The 21,825-nt window shown below is 39.8% G+C and overlaps 1 protein-coding gene across 4 annotated transcripts in view; it reads right to left on the bottom strand.

Annotated features, from left to right (window-relative positions):
* The window catches only part of LOC140729445 (activating molecule in BECN1-regulated autophagy protein 1-like), a 397,371-nt gene that overhangs the window by 11,120 nt on the left and 364,426 nt on the right, over positions 1-21,825 (bottom strand). For all 4 annotated transcript variants that reach the window (XM_073049187.1, XM_073049188.1, XM_073049189.1 and 1 more), the window contains one exon: positions 12,045-12,224. In XM_073049187.1, the coding sequence (XP_072905288.1) occupies positions 12,045-12,224 (180 nt within the window). The remainder of the gene's footprint in view (positions 1-12,044; positions 12,225-21,825) is intronic.

Genomic DNA, 21,825 nt, shown 5'->3' on the forward strand with positions numbered 1-21,825 from the left:
GAAGCAAAGGTAATGTTACCTAGTGCATATGTTTTCTATTGCCAAGGTAGAATGCAGTTTTTAAAAAATTAAAGAATAGATATTGCATCCTGATTGGTTGTAGCTGTCTCAGTACCCAAAAATAATACTATGGCAATATTTGTGCTTGTGCTGCCCAGTAAAAAAAAAACACCTATTGCTGGCTGCAGAATAGTTCCCTCTATTTTTCCTGTTTGAAGCTCAAGGATTATGTCCATATCCTCCAGTAGAATAATGGCTGATTCTGAAAAGGTGATCACTTGCTAGGACTGGGATCAGGCCAGTACACCTGTATCTAACTTGAACACCCTGTAGGTTTTGTCTGAGGGACAGGAAAGTAGAAAGTCAGTTGGCAACAGCTCAATATCCTACAACGTAATTCTACAACTATTCCTCTGACAGAAAGAAGTCTAATACCAACCAAACTCATCTCAGTGGGATCACTGGTAGTTATAGTGATTGTTGGTCCTCTGCATTTGCAATTAGATCGTATAGAAGGTACAAGAGTCTCAGAACTCACAACACCAGGTTCAGGAACAGTTACTACTCCTCAACCATCAGGCTTTTGAACCCACTGGGACAAGTTCACTCAACTTTACTTGCCCCATCATTGAAATTTTCCCATAACCAGTGGACTCACTTTCAAGGCCTCTTAGTATTATGTTCTTGATACTCCTTGTTCATTTATTTATTACCATTAGTTCATCTTTTTGAATTTGCACATTGTCACATTTTGTTGTCTTCTATAATCTGGTTAAATGCCCTAGTTGGGTGATCCTTCATTGATTTTGTTATTGTTATTATTCTATAAATTTATTGAGTATGCAGATGAGAAAATGAATCTCAAGGTTGTATATGGTGACATATATGTACTTTGATAATAATGTTTACTTTGAATATTGTTCTGTGCATCCACACCATTCCTCCAATATTCTTTACAAACTTTGCAAACAAAGAAGGTTGTTTGACTGTTTCAGAGGAATAGAATATAAGAACATAAAACAGTACAGTACTGGACCTAGCCTGTTGGCACAAGATCCACATCTCTCCATTCCCTACATAGTCTTAATATTCCTTAAATGGCATTATCATAACTGATTTCCACCACTATCCCAGGCAGTGCGTTCTAGGCACCTCTTGTCATTTTATAACTCCTCACCCTTCAATGCTACACAGAAGGCAATCCAAATTTGAGCAACCTTTTCTAATAGCTAATAATCTAATCCAGGCAGCATCCTGTAGAATCCCTTCAACACCTCTGCAAGGTTCCAAATGCTTTCTGCAATAAACTGCAAAAAATATTTCAGAAGTGGCTTTACTGAAGATTTATACAGCTGCAACATGACTTCCAGTCTTTTATCTAGGAAGTAAGATCTCCCAAAGTGCAACATCTCACACTTGCTATTTCTCCACTCATACTTCCAACTGATCTATATCCTGCTGTGTCTTTTGGCAATCTTCTTCATCTTCCTTAACTCTGAACCATTTTTCCCTCAGCTGCAACTTATTAACCAGCCCATTAACAGTTTAGTCCAGGTCATTTACATATCAGAGCAGAGATCCCTGTGGAACACCACTGGTCACAGGCCTGCAGTCAACACAACATCCCTCCACCACTGTCTGTCACGCCAATTTTCAATCTGATTTACCAAGTAATTTTGGATCCCATGCATCATAACCTTCTGGATCAGCCTACCTTACTACAGTAAATGTAGTAATGTAGTTAACATCCACTGCCCCACCCTCATCAATCATCTTCAATATGAATACCCCAATATCCTGCTTTCACCGTTAACAACTCATAATCCACTCTGGAAAGCTTCAATGCAAATCTGATTCAATGTCCTTGCAGTCCATTTCCTATCATCCCTGTACAAACACACTTACATTTCTTATACAATATGACAAGAGGCCATTTTGGTGCACTGAGTTTATGCTGACTGCTCAATGAACCTTATTCGCCAAATTATTTCCTTGTAACTTATTCTTTCTGATATGGCCATCAACTCTATCCCGATTTGTCTATTGCCTGCCAACACTAGCAGTAACTTACAGTATCCAATTACCCCACCATTCAGGATAGCTTTTGAATGTGGGAGGCCCCTGGAGTACCTGGGGGAAAGCCACAAGGTAAAGGGAAGAATTAGCAAACTCAATGCCCAGAGTGCTGGAAGTCACGATTGTCCCCGAACTCTAGTCCCTCAAGGCAGCAATACTACCTGCTGTACAACTCCACCAAGTACTTTGCACCTTAATTCCCATCGCCACATAAGGCATGTGTATTCAATTGTATTAGAGGAATAGTCCACTATCCTACTTTCATTGCAATTCACTATGCAGTGCCACCCTGATCCAATGTCCTCGCAGTCTGCTTCTGCCTCCCACCTCCAGGTCAGTTGCTTTCTCACCCACAACGCTTGCCTTTACTCAGAAAAAGCAATAAAAAGAACATTTCATCCACTGAATATTATGTACTTAGCACATTAAAAAAGCATTTACAGACAGTACTTAATTGTTTATTTTCTAGAGAGACTGACATAGAGACTATCAGCCACATTGTTTGCTGAGATCCAGAAAGCTCCAGCACCCTTGTGATTCAAAAGTACAAATTCAAATCAGAAGTGGTATTTTTCAACCATTATCTGTCTCCATGAACAGGCCACTTATGTTAAGTTCAAGAGTTCAAAGTACATTTATTATCAAGGTACGTTCACTATACACAACCTTGAGATTGGTCTCCTTACAGGCAGCCACAAATCCCACAAACACCATCAAACACCCAATGTGCAGAAAAAAAACAAATTGCGCAAACAATAAAAATAAGCAAATAATATTTAGAACTGAACTTCAAGAAAGTGAGTTCAGAGCCAAAAAGCCAGTCATCACTGCAGCCAATCCAGGAGCCCAATAGTTGCAGGTCACAGCCACAGTTCAGGGCAGAGGTAACTAAGCCCTGTGGGGCAGCGATCTGAACACCGTCCCGTCCCTCTCCTCGGCCCCAACACCCTTCACCTTTTCAATCTGGCCCAGTGCTTAAATCACCCCTAGCTACTCACCATGCATTAATAATTTAGGTGAGGCAATTAAGTGTAAAATCTCCAAGCTCGCAGACAACGCAAAGATGGGTGGAGAGCGAGTTGTGAGAAGGATGTACCAGGTGATTAGGATAGATTGAGGCAGTAGTTAAAAATGTACAGATGAGCAGAACTTGGATAAAAGTGCGTTTATCCACTTAATGAGATCTTGGTGAGCTTGGGCACCATTTGTTGAATGTGAACATATACAGTTGGTGCAGCAGGTATTTATGATGGTAAATGGTACAATGGCTTCCGTGGTAAAAGGATTTGAGTACAGGAGTGGGGATGTCTTATTACAGCTGTATTGGGCTTTGGTGAAACCTTGGCTTAAATATTATGTGCAACTTTGGTTTCCTTAATTTTCTAAGAGCTCAAATAACATGAGAACCCAGGAGGGGATGGAGGGCTTACTCCTGCTTCCATTCCCCATTCTGGTTCACCTCTCACACCTTCTTTTCTCCTCATCTGCCCATCCTCTCCTTTCCTTTATTCCATAGTTTACTGTCTTCTATCAGATTCCTTCTTCTTCTACCCTTCACCTCTTCTTCCTGTCATGTTCCTACTCCCCACCCCCCACACACACACCTGGCTTCACCTACAACCAGCTAGCTTGTATGCCTTTTTCATCCTGCAACCTTCTAATTCTGCTTTCTGCCCCTTCCTTTCCAATCCTGACAAAAGGTCTTGGCCAGAAATATTGACTGCTCATTTCCCTCCATAGATGCTGGCTGACCTGCTGAGTTCCCCAGCACTGTGTGTGACACTCATATTATTTTTTTCTATCCTGTTTCCTGAATGCAGATGCTCAGCAGTGAGCCAAGAACTTGCTATATGTTTTGTAAACACAACAGCTGTTGCTGACAAACTTCCAGTTTCCTATCTCCTACCAAGGAACAGCTGTAAAGCACAAGATCCACCTGTGAGTGGGACTCGTTCATATTCTTTGAAGTGCTCATTGCATTTTCCCTTTGATGGCTTGACGTCAGGCCAGAGGCACTATAAGTGGTGATGATAATTTTGCTCATTCTGAACATATTGAGTGCTAAACTGCAATCTGTGTGTCTTTCTGTACTGCTGCCAAACAAAGAGGAGCTCCTTGTCGACAAAGCGAGATGTGTGTCTGGGAACTGGCAGGCCAATAACCAAAATACCAGTAACATTAAGCACGATCAAGACAGAAAAAAAAACACTTACAAAGAAGTGAGGAAATATATCTACATAATAAACATAAAAAATATTTAAAAGCATAATGGTGTTATCTACGGGCCAAAGGAGAGAATTAGATGGGAATCAGGCAGAATCCTGCTGCCTGAGGCTTATTGCAACTTTTGTATAAATTGGGTTAATATCTCAAACTGCATTCTGCAGCAACTATATGAAATATTAACTGCAGCTATAATCTCATAGAGAAGGACAAGAGGGTTTTTTTTATAGCTAATACCTTTATACATCCACATTCATATTAACTCCACATCAAATCCACCACTCACCCACACACTAGGAGCAACCTATAGGGTTAACATGCACATTTTTGGGATCCTGAGCACTGGGAGGAAATCTGCACAGTCACAGGGAGAATATGCAGACCACAGACACAGAGCCCCAGCTGCTAGCTCACTAGTATGTAATGCTCTCAATCAAAGTCATCAAGTCAGGGACAACTGTGAAGGTAGTAAGAGGAACATGCCAAAAGCAGCATCTAATGCACTTTTAGCTGTCTCCACACTTCCCTGACTTAAATTGCAACTTGAAAACTTACTTCTCTAACTTTTTCCACTCCTGGTGATAGGTAATAGACCAGAAATGTGAACGCTGTTTCTCTCCACAGGTGTTTCTGGATCTGCTAAATATTTGCAGTATTTTCCTTTTTCACTCAGGTGTGCAGCATCTAAAGTATTTTGCTTTTGGATTACCAATCATAGAATATTCAGTTCAAATTCATAAATGTTCAGATAGAAAATGGCTTGCCTACAGATAAATCAGGCAACTACAAGCCTGAGCTAATTAGGTGGTAGGTACCACCTATGCAACAATAAGAGACATCTTGAGGAGGAAATCAAATCTGGTACTTTGACATTACTGTTATCAATTCCATATCATTGATATATTGTGAAGGAAAGGGATTAACATCGACCATAGTCTTAACTGAATTGAACATGTAGATAGTAAGGTTACAAATTCAGGTCAGATGCTATTACATTGATGAGTCATTCACATCCCGACTCTAAAAAGCAATCCCACCATCCACAAGGCACAATTCACAATGGAATGGAATATTTTCCACTTGCCTAGATCAGGACAGCTCCAAAAACACTCAGAACATCAACCACTTGACTCACACTCCATCCATGACTTGAAAATTAATTCCCTCTCCCACTGGCACTCACTGTCTATACCATTTAACAGCTGCTACAACTTCTGAAAAGCTAACATGTGAAGATGAGCCTTGTCATAACCAACACCTGTTCAATCAGAGGGAGAAGAACAAAGCCTCACAATAACAATACTGACATAGGCACAGGTCCTGGCACGTGTTACATTCTATCACTTTCCATGTGAGAGGCTGAAGAAGGTCTGCTTCAGTTGTACCATGATGGGCACTGATAACTATTGGTCTGACCACTGCTTAATCTGCTCTATCGTCTCCATCAGTCTGGTGTCCAAAACATCAGTGTTAACAGCAAAGATTCTGCAGGAAGATCGGTGTCATCTATCCATAATTTCATTATCTACCTCTATCAACAGAAGTACATACTGGGATTCTCACTACACTCTACTGGCTCTGCAATGTAGGCCTTGACATTTGCATGCTCAACATTGGACTTCTGATAGGTATTCTGTTCTGAGCTCTGTCACAGGATGAGATTCCCAAGTGGACAGAGAATAAAGTATAAGGATTTGCTGAAAGCCTTCTTGAATTATGTAATGTTGTCACTCACTCCTGACACTTCCTGATTTATGACTGCTTAAAATGGAGAAGAAGCATTCAAGATGGTACTGAGAACCTGATATGCATATATCAACAGCAGACAGAAGCCCAGCGTAAATGGCAGACAAAGTGCACCACCTCACAAACTACCCACCTGCCCAGACCGTCAGACATCTCCTGCCCCAGCTGTGGATGAGTCTGCGGTTCTCACACTGGCCTCATCAGTCACCTCAGAACCCACAAAACCGGAATGGAAGTCATCCTCGATCTCGAGGGACTGTCTAAGAAGAGAAGCAGCACCACACCAACTCATTAAGGATCCTTTGGCTGCACTGCCCAAACCCACAATGCTACCACCTGGAACAGTAAGGACAGGGGTGCAAGGGAATGTCATTTCCAATTCCCCTCAAGTCACACACTACCTCAAGTATGAAATATCACTGTGCTCCTTCATTGTCATTCAGTTTAAATCATGGAACAACCTTATAAGAGTACTACTATATATAAAATTATTTTCATCATATTGTAATGATTGTAGGCACCACTACCTTCTCAAGAACATTTCATGTTAGGCAACAAAATACTGGCCTTGGCAGACATGTACCCATCCCAATAATAACTATTTTGAGTAGAGCAGTGCAACAGTAGCTTAGAGACAACTACAGGGTCAAAGCTTGGCTTGTTTCCAAAAAAAAACAGCAAGGGAAAATAAAAAGATCAGTGGACCACGTGTCATTTTTTCTCTACAACGTGTGGCAGTATGCTTATCAATATTAGCAATATTTACTAATGCATTAAATTATCTACAGACCTATTTATCTTTGTAATATTGAGAACACATATCATTTACAGAGACTGCCAAAGCTTAGAGACTGGCAAGTATGTATGCTCCCTGTATTATAAAAACAAATAGATCTGAAGATAAATTGATGAACTGGTAAATGTTATCAGATTTCCTGGTTCCTGTTTTCTTTTGTTTTAACAGTTCTCTAATTTTGAGAGTTTTGCTATTAAAAGATGTCAACAATTGAAAACCATTTATTTTTGATGAAGAGTGTAGAGTCTGACCATTTGAAGTTGTGAGAAAAGAGGGCAAACTCAAATTTTCATCTCAGATCTGCCTCTGGAGTTCCTATATCAAATGCCAGCCCTAATAATTTCATGTGCAGCCTATGGTTAGCAACTACTGACTTCTTAATCTCATTCTCAAGTTTCTTCTCAGCTCCATTTGCCCTTTCTTCTAGAATCAAATCAATATCTGAATTCGCAAAAGTTCTCACAAAGTTTTAATATAGTGTATGGAAAGACGAGTGAAATATCTGGTCTTTCCATTTTAAGGATAACATGCAACTTATTTTAAGTAGATTCATTTTTAAATCCTATTAAAAAATAATTGTGTAAGTACATCTCAACAATTATATATGGCGAGGTTTCTCTGAAATGAGGGATCAATAGTTCTTTCAAAAAATATGATATAGAGATTTGCTAATGTGACAAGCAGGATGCATCCTAAATATTTGATCTGACAAACAGTCTCTGTTTTATTATCTTAAATAATTAGGCTAACTTAGAATCTTTTCATTACTGAATATTGATTTTTGATGCAACTGTATACCCATGCAGACTAAAAATATAGAACATTGAACACTACAGCACAGTTCAGGCCCTTTGCCCCACAATGTGGTGCCATCCTTTTAAACGACCCTAAGATCAATCTAACCCTTCCCTCCTATATAGCCCTTCATTTTCATCCATATGCCTGTTTAAGATTTGCTAAAATGTCCCCAATGTATCTGCCTCTACTGAGGTATTTTCCACCATCCACTCTGTGTAAAAAAAAATTGCCTCTCACATCCTCCTATATTTTCCTCCAATCACTTTAAAATTATGCCCCCTTGTATTAGCCATTTCCAGGCTGGAAAAGAAAAAAGTGCTAGCTATCCACTCAATCTTTGCCTTTCATCATCTTGTACATCTCTAACAAATAGCCTCTCATCCTCTTTCTAGCAAAGCCCCAGCTTACTCAACCTCCAAGTCGTGCTCCCTAATTTGGGCAGCATCATGGTAAATCTCCTCTGCAGCCTCCAAAGTGCCAACATCTTTCCTATAAAGAGGCGAAACAAATGGAAGATGATATTCCAAGTGTGGTTTAACCAGAGTTTTACAGAGCTGCAACATTACTCCACGGCTTCTGAAGTCAGTCCCCTGACTAATGAAGGCCAACACACCATCTGTCTTCCTAACAATCCTATGAACTTGTGTGGCAACTTTGAGGGGTCTATGGACGTAGACCCCAAGATTCCCCCATTCCTCCATGCTTCTAAGAATCCTTGCCATCAGCCACATATTCTGCCTTCAATTTCATCCTTCCAAAGTGAATCACTTCACAATTTTCCGCATTGTACCAACAATACCAAAATATACCAATTATAACAACAAAAACCATCATCCTCAATGTCAAATGCTGCCCAAACCACATAATTCTCTATGTTCTTTCCATGAAGCTGCTGTTTGGGTACCACTGACGGCAATTGTTGGCTATCCCACCCTACATGCTCATGTTCATGGGTACACTGGTAGTCTACTCAATCCTTGAGAGCAACAGCATCATATTAGTAGACTTCTTGTAACACTTTTTGTTCCCAAAAAAGAATGAATAAGGGAACTCTTAGTAATAAGATGGCCATGATTTTAATCTTAGTGTCAATAATGTTTAGAAATAATAATAAGATAATTAAGGATGGATTTATAAAATGAATTTGATAATATTGAATTTTTGAGGTAAGACAAAAGATAAACATTAGATATTATCTATACATGAGAGATTCAGCAGATGTTAGAAATCTAGAGCAACACATACAAAATGCTGGAGGAAATCAGCAGGCCAGGCAGCATCCATGGGGAGGAATAAACAGTCAATATTTTGGGCTGCAACCTTTGAACAATACTGGAAATGAAGATGGAAGAAGCCAAAATAAGAAATTAGGGGGAAGGTGAAAAGAGTACAAATTGGCAGGTGATAAGTGAAACTAAATGAGGGGGAAGATGGGTGGTTAGGGGGGATGGAATGAAGTGAGAAGTAGGGAGGAGATAGGTGGAAGAGGAAAAGGGCTGAAGAAAGACTAATAGAAGAGTAAGTGGACTGTGGAGGAAAGGGAAGAGAGACAGCAGAGGGAGCTGATGGGCAGATGAGGAGGAATAAGAGTAAAGCCAGAATGGGGAATGGAAAAAGAGAGGAGTGGGAAGAGGGGAGAGAATACCAGAAGTTAGAAAAATTGATGTTCATGCCATCAGGTTGGAGGCTACCCAGATTGAATATGATGTGTTGCTCCTCCAACCTGAGAATGACCTCATTGTGATTTAGAAGATGCCATGGGATTTAGTAGAATTAAAATGGGTGGTTACTAGGAAATCCCACCTTTTGCCACTATAGAGCAAAGATGCTCAGTGAAGTGACTTCCTCCAATCTACGTCAGGTTTTACCAATGATTCCTGGATAGAATAGATGAGTCTGACAGATTTGCAGGTGATCTGCCACCTCACCTGGTAGAATAGTTTGGGGCCCTGAATCCTTGTGAACGAGGAGGAATAGGGGCATGTTTAGTACTTGTTCCGCTTGCATGAATAAGTGCCAGGAGGAAGATCAGTGGGGACTAGTGGACAAGGGAGTCATGTAGAGAGCAATCCCTGTGGGAAGTGGAGACTGTAATCAGAGGTATGAAAAATTTTATTAATTTTGCCAGACATCAGGAGTGGACCTTGCTGGCTTTGCATTGCATAATCACTCAGAAGACTATAGTAAACAATAAAGAGAAGCAGTTTCAGCGACAGGTTACTTTCGATGCAATGCTCCTCAGACAGGATGAAGAGGTCAATACTCCCCAATGCCATTAGGCTTTACAATTCTACCGCCAGGACTTAAGAACTTTTTAAAAGCTATTATTAATGCTTTTTGAGATAGTGATTTAGATGCATATCATATTTTTTACTGAGTTAAGTATTGTATGTAATTAGTTTTGCTACATATGTGTATGGGACATTGGAAAAAAGTTGAATTTCCCCATGGGGATGAATAAAGTATCTATCTATCTATCTATCTTGAGATTATCTGATTTGAATCTGTAAGAACTCTGGATAAACTAAGTGATCAAGAAAAATTGCAAGCTTATAAACTGGAAGACTGTGAAAGGGTCAACTGAATTTTTATGACAGGTAGCATTGTTTGAGGTGGGGAGAGGAAGTTAGTGACAGAAATGTAGCATCGATGGTTTTATCTTCATAATGACCACAGTCAGAATTATTGAGAGTCACCGTGAACTGGTAGTAAAACTGCCATGAAGTCTTTTTCCTTCAGCCACTTAGGCAGTTTTAATCATTCCCTAATGGGTAAATGTAAGAGGTTTAAGACTAATTATGGTCTTTTGGAAGGTATTTTGGTTACTATTTTTGTTCCATGAATATTTTGTCCTAAAGCCATATAGAAAAGCCAACTATTTTATTTGATTCTATTTGCTTTTTCTAAATAAATATATAGTTTGTGGCTTTCTATCTGATATTATCAAAACCATGAATCCACAGTAAAGGGTAATTTTAATGACACTGGCAAACCAATGAAATTAGAAAATGTGTATCATTTAGTGTACCACTGCTATATTTCCCTCAGCTCCTTTAAAGTCATGTTTAGAATGTCATATCTACTGAGAGTAACTTTATGAACGGGTAGCAAATCTGTCCTACCGTCTCCTTTCTTTAAATACATGTCAGAGCCAATCACACCAGCTCTTGTTTGCACTATCAATTGAGACCTCTCTAAACTATTAAAAATTGCATTTTAACATGAACTAAAACAGGCAAAAATGCAGAAATACAATATACAACCTCACTAATAATGATACCTAGAAATCAGGAGCAGAATAGACCATTGGGTTGCTCATGTCTGCTCTACCATTTAAAAGGTTTGTGGTTGATATCATTGTAACCATAACTGCATTACCGTCTACCCATGAGAACTTTTCACTCATTGGCTTATCAAGAATTTATCAACTTACACCCTAAAAATATTCAAAGACTCTGCCTCCACATCTCTTAAGGAAGGAAGTTCTACAGTCTCATGACCTTTGGGTGAAAAAAAGAACTTCATTTCTATTTTAAATGGGCGATCTTCATTATCAACAGTGACCCTGAATTTTAGATTCTCCAACTGAAGGAAACTCTCTCTCAATACATGTTTCAATCAAGTAATTTGTTTTCTCAACTCCAACAGATACAAGTCTAGACAGTCCAACCATTCCTTTTGAGACAGCTCATCCAAAACAACTACTTTCAACACTTTAACATCCTTAGATCAGGAGACCAATATTGCCCATGATACTCCAATGAAGTCTCACCAATGACTCATAACTGAATTTCAAATGACTGAATATAATTTCCTATTGCTGTATTCAATTCACTCAACAATTACTTGCAAAAGACAAAAGGCACATTTGTTTCCAGGTTTATACAGATGAGATTAAACCCTCTCTATGTTTCTTAAAGACTTAAACCTTGCTGTGGAGTAATTTCACCTCAGTAATAATTGTTTATTTTCCCCATATATGTTCTTTGGTGGACTGTAGTTCATTTCTTCAACCGAAGGATGCAATTGGTTTGCCTCACAGGATTAACTGCAGCCATTGGTAAATCTGGAGTTGGATGGGCAGATAACAGAGCTGAGAAAGGTCAAGAAGGAGATCAGAACCCCAGAAATTTCTTAGGTGGAGATCAGAGACTTCAGAAGCAGGAATGTGTCAGGTAATCTGACTCACTGTGATAGAGCAACAAATATTCTGCTGGAGGAATTCAGTGGGTGGAGTAGAAGCTCCATTGTGATAAAGGTCTAGATGCACAACTTCCATAAAATCACCACTTAGGTCGAGTCTCAAGTATCAACAAACTCTGTTAGTGTTTCCTCGAATATCTACACCTAGATAATTTACCAAACCCTGTGCTGATGGTGCTCCGGATTCCAGTTTGTGACCTACCTGTTGAAGCTGTGCTGGCTCCTGGTGCTGATGGGTTTGTATCTGTCTGCTGTGCAGAGGAGGAGGTGCCCCCTGCATTCTCCAAGGGCCAATCAGAACTTGTTCCAGCACTGGCCTCCGCCATCTGACTGGCTGTGGTCTCTAGTGGTGCCTCTGATTCACTCAGTGAAGACTGGCTGGCTGTTGAAATTAACACAGTTCTGATAAGATGAATTAATTCATTTAATATCATGAACATAAAATGCCATTTTTGCCTTGAACTACAGTAAGATATCCAAGTTGTAAAAATAAAATTTCTTTCTCCACAGATGCTGGCTGACCTGTTGAATATTTTTAATATTTCTATTTTATTTCAGATTTCCTGCACACGCACTGCTTTTGTAGATATGGATGTGGGTGAGTGACCATGTGAAGATCAGATGAACACTCAGTGGCCACTTTATTAGGTACACCCGTATACTTGCTCATTAATGCAACTACCTAATCAGTCAGTCATGTTTTAGCAACTCAATGCATATGCATATGGACATGGCCAAGAGGTTCAGTTGTTCAGAGTAAACATCAGAATGGGGAAGAAATGTGATCTAAGTGACGTTGAGCATGCAATGATTGTTGGTGCCAGACAGTACGTTTGAGTATCTCAGAAACTGCTGAACTCCTGGGATTTTCATGCACAGCAGTCGCCAGAATTTACAGAGATGGCTGCAAAAAACAAAAAACCACTCAATGAGTGGCAGTCCTGTGGTGAAAATGCTCAGTAATGATAAAGGTCAGAGGAGAATGGCCAGACTAGTTTAAGCTGACAGGAAGGTAACAGTAACTCAAATACCTACGTGTTACAACAGCAGTCTGCAGAACAGCATCTCTGAATACACAACACATCAAACCTTGGAAGTGATGGGCTACAGCAGCAGAAGATCACAAACATACTCTGTGACCACTTTATTAGGTATAAGAGGTACCTAATAAAGTGGCCACTGATTGTATATTAAAATCTAGAATGAACTATTCTACAAAACAGATGAGCTAAGCACAGGTTTAGGTCTAGTGAAAAAAGAAAATTCGGACTCTTAAGCCTGTTCTTTATTCAACTGGATCACAAACTGTTTCTTAAGGCGCACGTTCCATATTTCAATTGTCTTAATGAATAAAAATCAATCTTTCAAATGTTTGATTTTTTTTAGTGATGCAAATGTAGCAGCGTTTTGGAAGAATAAAATGTACAGATTTCTATTACACCTGAAGAAATGACCCAACATCCTATGCTTCTATTCAGACAGGGAGAATTAATGAGGTTATATTCATGATGCTTGAAAGCTGGACAAATCATTACAGAAGCCCCTTGACAGACAGGTGGCTTGAAATGCAAGTAAATGTGGACATCAATGTGTACTGGTTGTTGATTAGGCATAATGGTAGTCACAGGCCCTTCTGTAATCTAGTTATAGAACAGTTTCTGTTGTATCACTGACTGTCAACAATCTGATATTTCATATGGCAATTTCTAAGTAAGTCTGTAATTATGGAAAGCATTGCCATCACATCTTGTTAAAAATTTATTACTGCACCCTAAATTTCCTCCACCCTAATTGTGCAGTGAATCCGAGAAAAAAGCAACAATGAAAAAATGTAAACATGACACTGTCTGCATCAACTGAGCTAAAGCTCAAAAGTGTGACCCCCAACTTGCATGACACGATTCAAACACCCAAGTTCATCATTTTCATTTCTGTAATGTCAACAAATGTGGCAGCCAACTTACACACAAAGTTTCATAACAAGCAGAATGATAAATGATAAGACAAACTGCTTTAAAAATGATGTTGATTAACATGTTTCTGGGAAAATATCCCTGCTCTTTGAATAACCATATAACCATATAACCATATAACAATCACAGCACGGAAACAGGCCATTCCGGCCCTCCTAGTCCGTGCCGAACTCTTAATCTCACCTAGTCCCACCTACCCGCACTCAGCCCATAACCCTCCACTCCTTTCCTATCCATATACCTATCCAATTTTACCTTAAATGACACAACTGATCTGGCCTCTACTACTTCTACAGGAAGCTCATTCCACACAGCTATCACTCTCTGAGTAAAGAAATACCTCCTCGTGTTTCCCTTAAACTTTTGCCCCCTAACTCTCAAATCATGTCCTCTCGTTTGAATCTCCCCTACTCTCAATGGAAACAGCCTATTCACGTCAACTCTATCTATCCCTCTCAACATTTTAAATACCTCGATCAAATCCCCCCTCAACCTTCTACGCTCCAATGAATAGAGACCTAACTTGTTCAACCTTTCTCTGTAACTTAAGTGCTGAAACCCTGGTAACATCCTAGTAAATCGTCTCTGCACTCTCTCTAATTTATTGATATCTTTCCTATAATTCGGTGACCAGAACTGTACACAATATTCCAAATTTGGCCTTACCAATGCCTTGTACAATTTTAACATTACATCCCAACTTCTGTACTCAATGCTCTGATTTATAAAGGCCAGCGTTCCAAAAGCCTTCTTCACCACCCTATCTACATGAGACTCCACCTTCAGGGAACTATGCACTGTTATTCCTAGATCTCTCTGTTCCACTGCATTCCTCAATGCCCTACCATTTACCCTGTATGTTCTATTTGGATTATTCCTGCCAAAATGTAGAACCTCACACTTCTCAGCATTAAACTCCATCTGCCAACGTTCAGCCCATTCTTCTAACCGGCATAAATCTCCCTGCAAGCTTTGAAAACCCACCTCATTATCCACAACACCTCCTACCTTAGTATCATCAGCATACTTACTAATCCAATTTACCACCCCATCATCCAGATCATTTATGTATATTACAAACATACATGTATATTACAAACATTACAAATAATTCCATGGACATGATTATTTCCATGTGACCAGACAGACAAGACTTGGTGTGCGGATCTTCGAGAAGGAAAGCAGCACTTTCAATTTTTCATAGTTCAAAGCTATCCAGAAATGTCAATTGGAACTGTGTGGTCAAATCTGTGGTGCGATTTTTGAATCCTTCTAATTTCTCTTAGCGATATGAGTGATGTACTGCTGAGCTAAAATTGCAACCTGAAAATAAAGATTGCATTTATATTGTATTTTTCAGAATACCTCAAAGCACTCTGCTACCATTGACCTATTTAAAGTGCTGTTCTATGAAAAAGGTGGGAATGAATTTGCACAAGGAAGGCCACACAAACAGCAAAGCAGTGATTTCATAGAATGAAGGATGCAGAAACACATCATTGCTGGTAATTATGGCCCACTCATCCTCTCATCTCACGAATATACATCTCTATTTCTCTACCCCAAATGTTATCCAGTTTTGCATTTAATGCATCAATACTATTGATTTCTACTATTGTTTGAATACATTTCACATGCTCACCAATAAATATCTTCTGAATTCACCTCTAATTTCTCCGTCTCCATCTTATTATGTTGTGGTTTATCTGCTTCCACATATGGGAAACTACCAACACATCTACACTGTCAAAATATGTCACAGTTTTTAAGATCCTCTTTTTGATCACTGACTCACAACTCCTACTACTCATTCCCTCCATCCTTGGGAAACCAACTTGGGAGGGTTCAACCTTTCCTGATAGATATAATCTCCTTGCTCCATGCATCTTAACATATCTCGCACTGAAACAGAACCAGAATCTGGTCCAATATCACTAGCATGTCATGGAATTTGTTTTGCGGCAGCAGTACATTGTAATACATAATAATAAAAAAACTATAAATTACAATTATTATAAATATTTATAAAATAAATTAGTACAAAAAAGTGAAAAAGTGAAGTAATATGCATGGGCTCACTGTCCATTCAGTAACATGACGGCAGTAGGGAAGAAGCTGTTCCTGAAATGTTGAGCATGTGTCTTTAGGCTCCTATACCACCTTGACGGTGGCAATGAGAAGAGGGCATATCCTTGGTGATGGGGATCCTAATGATCTCCTCAATGCTGGGGAGGCTAGTGCCCATTATGGAGCTGGCTGAGTTTACAACTTTCTACAGCTTTATACGATCCTGTGCATTGACCCTTCCATACCAGATGTTGATGCAATCAGTTAGAAGGCTCTCCAACGTACAGTTATAGAAAACTACAGTACAGAAATAGGCCCTTCAGCCCATCCAGTCCATATAGGACCATTTATACTGCCTAGTCCCATTGACTTACACCCAGACCATAGCCCTCCATAACCACCACCCCCACCCCCCCAGTCCATGTACCTATCCAAACTTCTCTTAAATTTGCAAATCAAAATCGCATCCACCACTTGTGCCGGCAGCTTGTTCCACACTCTCGCCACCCTCTGAATGAAGAAGTTTCCCGCCATGTTCCTCTTAAACATTTCAGCTTTCACCCTTAACCCATGACCTTTAGTTTTAGTCTTATCCAATCTTAGTGGAAAAAGCCTGCTTGCATTTACTCTACTTATACCCCTCATAATTTTGTATACCTCTATCAAATCTCCCCTCAATCTTCTATTTTCTAGGGAATAAAGTTCTAATCTATTCAATCTTTCCTAATAGCCCAGATCCTCCAGACCCGGCAACATCCTTCTAAATTTTGTTTGTACAGCTTCAGTCTTACTTACATTTTTCCTGTAGGTAAGTGACTAAAACTGCACACAATATTCCTCACCAAAATCTTTTACAATTTCAACATAACATCCCAACTCCTGTACTCAATACTTAGATCTGTGAAGGCAATGTGCCAAAAGTTTTCTTAATTACCCTGTGTAACTGAGAAGCCACTTTCAATGGACCTGTGTTCCCAGATCCTTTGTTCTACGGCACTCCCCTACTGCTTACTGTGCAAGACCTGCCCTGGTTGGTCCTCCCATTAGTGCAGCACCACACACTTATCTGTATTAAATTCCATCTTTTTTCCAGCTGGTCCAGATCCTGCTGTGTTTTGATAGTCTTCCTTGCTGTCTATTATACCCCCCAATCTTGGTGTCATCTGCAAATTTGCCAATCCAGTTTACCACATTATCATCTAGATCATTAACATCAATGACAAACTACAACAGATCCAGCACTGATCCCTGCAACACTCCACTAGTCACAGGACTCCAGTCAGAGAGACAACCATCTACCACCACTCTCTGGCTTCTCCCACAAAACAGATGTCTAATCCAATTTACTACCTCATCTTGAATGTCAAGTGACTAAACCTTCTGGACCAATCTCCCTGGGGGGATCTTGTCAAATGCCTTGCTGTAGACAACATCCACTGCTTTGCCTTCATCAACTTTCCTGGTAACATTATTGAAAAATTGGTCAGATGTGACCTACCACGCATAAAGCCACGTTGGCTATCCCTAATTAATCCCTCTCATATATCTGGTCCCTTAGATTATCTTCCAATAATTTTCCTACTGCTAATGTCAAGCTCACTGATCTATAAATTCTTGATCTATCCTTAGAGCCTTTCTTAAATAGTGGAGCAGCATTAGTTATCCTCCACTGCCTCACCTGTTGCTAAGGGTGATTTAAGTATCTCTGCTAGGGCCCCTATAATTTCTGCACTTGCCTCACACAGGGTCTGAGGGGACACCGAATCAAGCCTTGGGGATTAGTCTAGCCAAATTTGCCTCAAGAAAGTCAACACTTCTTCCTCCTTAATCTGTACAGATATCATGACCTCACTGCTTCTATAGATTCTATGTCCACCTCCTGAGTAAACAGAGATGCAAAAATCCATTTAAGATCACCCCCATCCCTTTTGGCTCCAAACACGGATTAGCAGTCTGATCTTCCAGAGAACCAATTTTGTCCCTTGCAATCCTTTTTTTCTTAACCTATCCTTCGAAGCCCTTCAGATTCTCTTTCATCTTGTCTGTTAGAGGAACCTCATGCCTTCTTTTAGGCCTCCCAATTTCTTTTTCAGTGCTCTCTTGCATTTCTTATATGGCACAAGTACCTCATTTGTTTCTGCCTGTAGCTGTTACACATCTTTTTTCTTAACCAGGGCCTCGATATCTCTCGGGTTCCCTAAATGTGTTATCTTTGCCTTTTATTCTGACAGGCAAATACAAGCTTTGTACTCTCAAAGTTTTCACTTTTGAAGGCCTGCCACTTACCAAGTACACCTTTGCCAGAATACTGCCTGCCCCAATCCACATTTGCCAGATCCTTTTTGATACCATCAAAACTGACCTTTCTCCAATTTAGAATCTCAACCCGAGGACCAGATCTTTTTTATAATTACCTTGAAACTAATGGCATTATGATCATTAGATGAAATGTGCTCTCCTATGAGCTTCTGCATTCTGCCCTGTCTCGTTCCTAAAAGGAGATCAAGTATAACACACTCCCTTGTTGGGACTTCTATGTACTGAATAAGGAAATTTTCCTGAACACATCTGACAGACTCTTTTCTTATCCAGCCCTTTTACAGTATAGAAGTCCCAGCCAATATGGAGAAAGTTAAAATCACCTACTATCAAAAAACTTAAGTTTCTTGCAAGTTTGCAATCTCTCTACAAATTTGTTCCTCTAAGTCCGTGGAGTTTTGGGTGCTCTATAATATTGCGGAATTAAAGTGGTCATACCTTTCTTATTCCTCACTTCCATCCATGAAGCCTCACTAGATAAGTTCTCCAGTCTGTCCTGCCTGAGCACTGCCATGACATTTTCCCTGACTAGTAACGCCTCCCCTCCGCCTTTAATCTGTCCTGCTCTATTACATCTAAAACAATGGAACCCTGGAATACTGAGCTGCCATTACTGTACCTCCTGCAAACAAGTAGCTACAATACCATAATTCCAGTGTTGTTCCATGCCCTGAGCTCATCTGCCTTTCCTACACTACTTCTTGCAATGAAATAGACACAACTCATAACATTAATCCCACCTTGCTCAACCTTTTGTCTGAGGTCTTAACAACATCTGTGTCCACAACCACTCTACTATCTGTTCAGGCAGTCTGGCTCTCACCCACTGCAACTCCAGTTTAAACCTCCCTGAGCATTACTAGCAAACCTTCCTGCTAGGATTTTAGACCCCCTCTAGTTTAGGTGCAGCTGTCTCTTCTGTACAGGTCCCACCTTCCCTGGAAGAGAGCCCAATAATCCAAAAGTCTGAAGTCCTCCCTCCTACACCAACTCCTTAACCACGTGTTAAACTGTACGATCTTCCTATTTCTGGCCTGGCTAGCAATCCTGAGATCACCAACCTGGAGGCCCTGTCCTTTTACTTAGCAACTAACTCCCTGAACTCACCTTGCAGAACCTCGTCCCTCTTCCTACCTATGTCATTAGTATCTATGTGGACCATGAGCTCTGGCTATTCACTCTCCCACTTAAGAATGCTAAGGACTAGATCCAAGATGTCCTGGACCTTGGCACCTGGGAGGCAACATGCCATCCGGGTATCTTGTTCTTGGCCACAGAACCTCCTTACTGTTCACCTAAATAATGAATTCCCTATCACCACAGCTTGCCTTTTCTCTTCCACTCCCTTCAAAGACCTGACCACTCTGAATTTCTAGGCTGTTTCCATTCCCCTAACAGTATCCAAAGTGATATATCTGCTGTTGAGGAGGACGGCTGCAGGGGTACTCTGTACTGACTGTCTAAACCATTTCACCCTCCTGTCACTCAGTTCCCCATGCCCTGCAGCTTGGTGTAAGCACCTCTCTATATGTCCTATCTATCACACCCTCAGCTTCCCGATGATCTGGAGTTCATCCAGTTCCAGCTTCATCTCCTTAATGTGGTTTGTTAGAAGCTGCAGCTGGATGTACTTCTTGCAGTTATAGTCATCAGAGACACTGGAAGTCTCTCTGACTTCCTACATCCTGCAAGAGGAGCATTCAACTGTCCTGCCTGGCATCCCTATTGCTCTAACTGTGCAATTATAAGGAAAGAAACAATAAATAAATTGAAAAAAGATCTACCTACAGCGTTTCACCTTCTCTCATTGAAGTGTCACTTTGCTGAAGCATCGAAGGAGCTAAAGACTCAAAATCTCCACTCTGAGTGCAGTATGTTCTCAAAGGCACACACTCACCTGCACAGGTCTTGATAAAGTCAGTAACAACTGTGGCGGATTCATTCAGATTCACTGGCTACAATACTTCTATGTTATTTTTACTATTTGGCATCCAGCACAGAACACATTATTCCAAATGTGGTCTAATCAAAGCTCAAAAATCCTTAATTTTACCGTCTCTGCTGTACAGTCACATTCTTATTGTAATGTGCTTTTCTTGTGTTCACAATTTTTGATGATCTTTGTTATATATTCTCATTTTATTTTCCCTCTTCTCTAATTTCCAATGTGTGATCTCAATTATTTATTCAAAGTTAATTCCTTGTATTCATCTGTGTTGGAAGACAATTACTAATTACATGCTTAGTCAAACTTACTGATTTTTTTCTGTAAATTGTGTAGTTCTGTTCATTGGAAGCCACCCAATTCAATGTCAACTCCAAATTTATTGTTAATATAAATTATTAACATCTGTGGCCCTATGACTGAGCTTCCTGGGACTCCACCACCTACTGTGTGCCCTTATTCTTTACTCCTAATCTTTGATTCCATGTGGCCGCCACTTCCCCGTTACTTTACCCACGGACTCTGTCCTCACTGGCCTTATAGTGTATTGGCGAAACTTTGAAGATCCTTTTGAAAATTTTACCGTTTCATTTCATTTACTGTTTGTATTCTCTGAAATTAAGAGCTAGTGGGGTAAGTCAAAAAATGACTTTCCATTTTGAAATGTTTGACAGTTTACTTTTTATATGTTTAATTCCAAAATGTCTATTTTCTCTGTTAGGAAGAAATCTATTAATTTTCTCACTGCACACAATGTGGTGAAATATTCTGTGGATACCAAACTATTCCTTCTTACATACAATAACAATTTTAGCCATCTACCAGAACTCTGGTACTATACCCATTTAGAATGAATTATTAGTAAATACACATAATCAAGGACATGATCGTTTCCTTGAATTGTTTAATTAATGTAGTCCAAGTAGACAGGTGATTTTATCTGCCAGATTTCATTACTTTATTGCATTTTGTTCCTCTTATTATGTCAATTGGGGTTATTTCATTTCTAATATTTTCTAACACACTCATTTGCTAAGCCCCCTTATTAAAATTGAAACAAAATTAATAATTTACTGTTTCTTCCAAATCATCATCATGGTTTCTCTTATCTCGACTGTCCTTCAGTGACCAAATTGTCATCATGACTTTTTACCTGTATATTTCACTATTTTCTTTCATGATCCTCGAGAACTTAATTTTCGATTCATTTTTTTAATGTCTTTGTTTCAGCATTCTTCATGAATTTCATGCATACCTTTTAGAACATCACAGAACAATCTAAATGGCCCCAGCCCACTGAGTCCATGCTGTATATCAGACACCATTAATGCCCATCACATTTTATCTTCCCCACATTCCCATCAATTTTTCCCAGATTCTACAACTCACACACACATTAGGGACAACTTACTGTGACTAATCTACCTACTAATCCACACATCTTTGGGCTGTGGGAGGAAACTGAAGCATGCAGAGAAAACCCGCACGATCACAGGGAAAATGCTCAAGATCCATACAGGCAGCATCCAAGGCCAGGATTGAACCTGGGTCGCTGTAATTGTGAGGCAGCAGTTTACTAGTGCGCCAATGCACCATCTATACCTTGAGCAAATACTTTGTCATTTACCCTCAGCTTTTCTTGTTTCTTCACTCTCTAATGGAGTCTGAATGTGCATGTT

Source organism: Hemitrygon akajei, chromosome 6, assembly GCF_048418815.1.
Source record: "Hemitrygon akajei chromosome 6, sHemAka1.3, whole genome shotgun sequence".
In the NCBI taxonomy this organism is placed as follows: Eukaryota; Metazoa; Chordata; class Chondrichthyes; order Myliobatiformes; family Dasyatidae; genus Hemitrygon; species Hemitrygon akajei.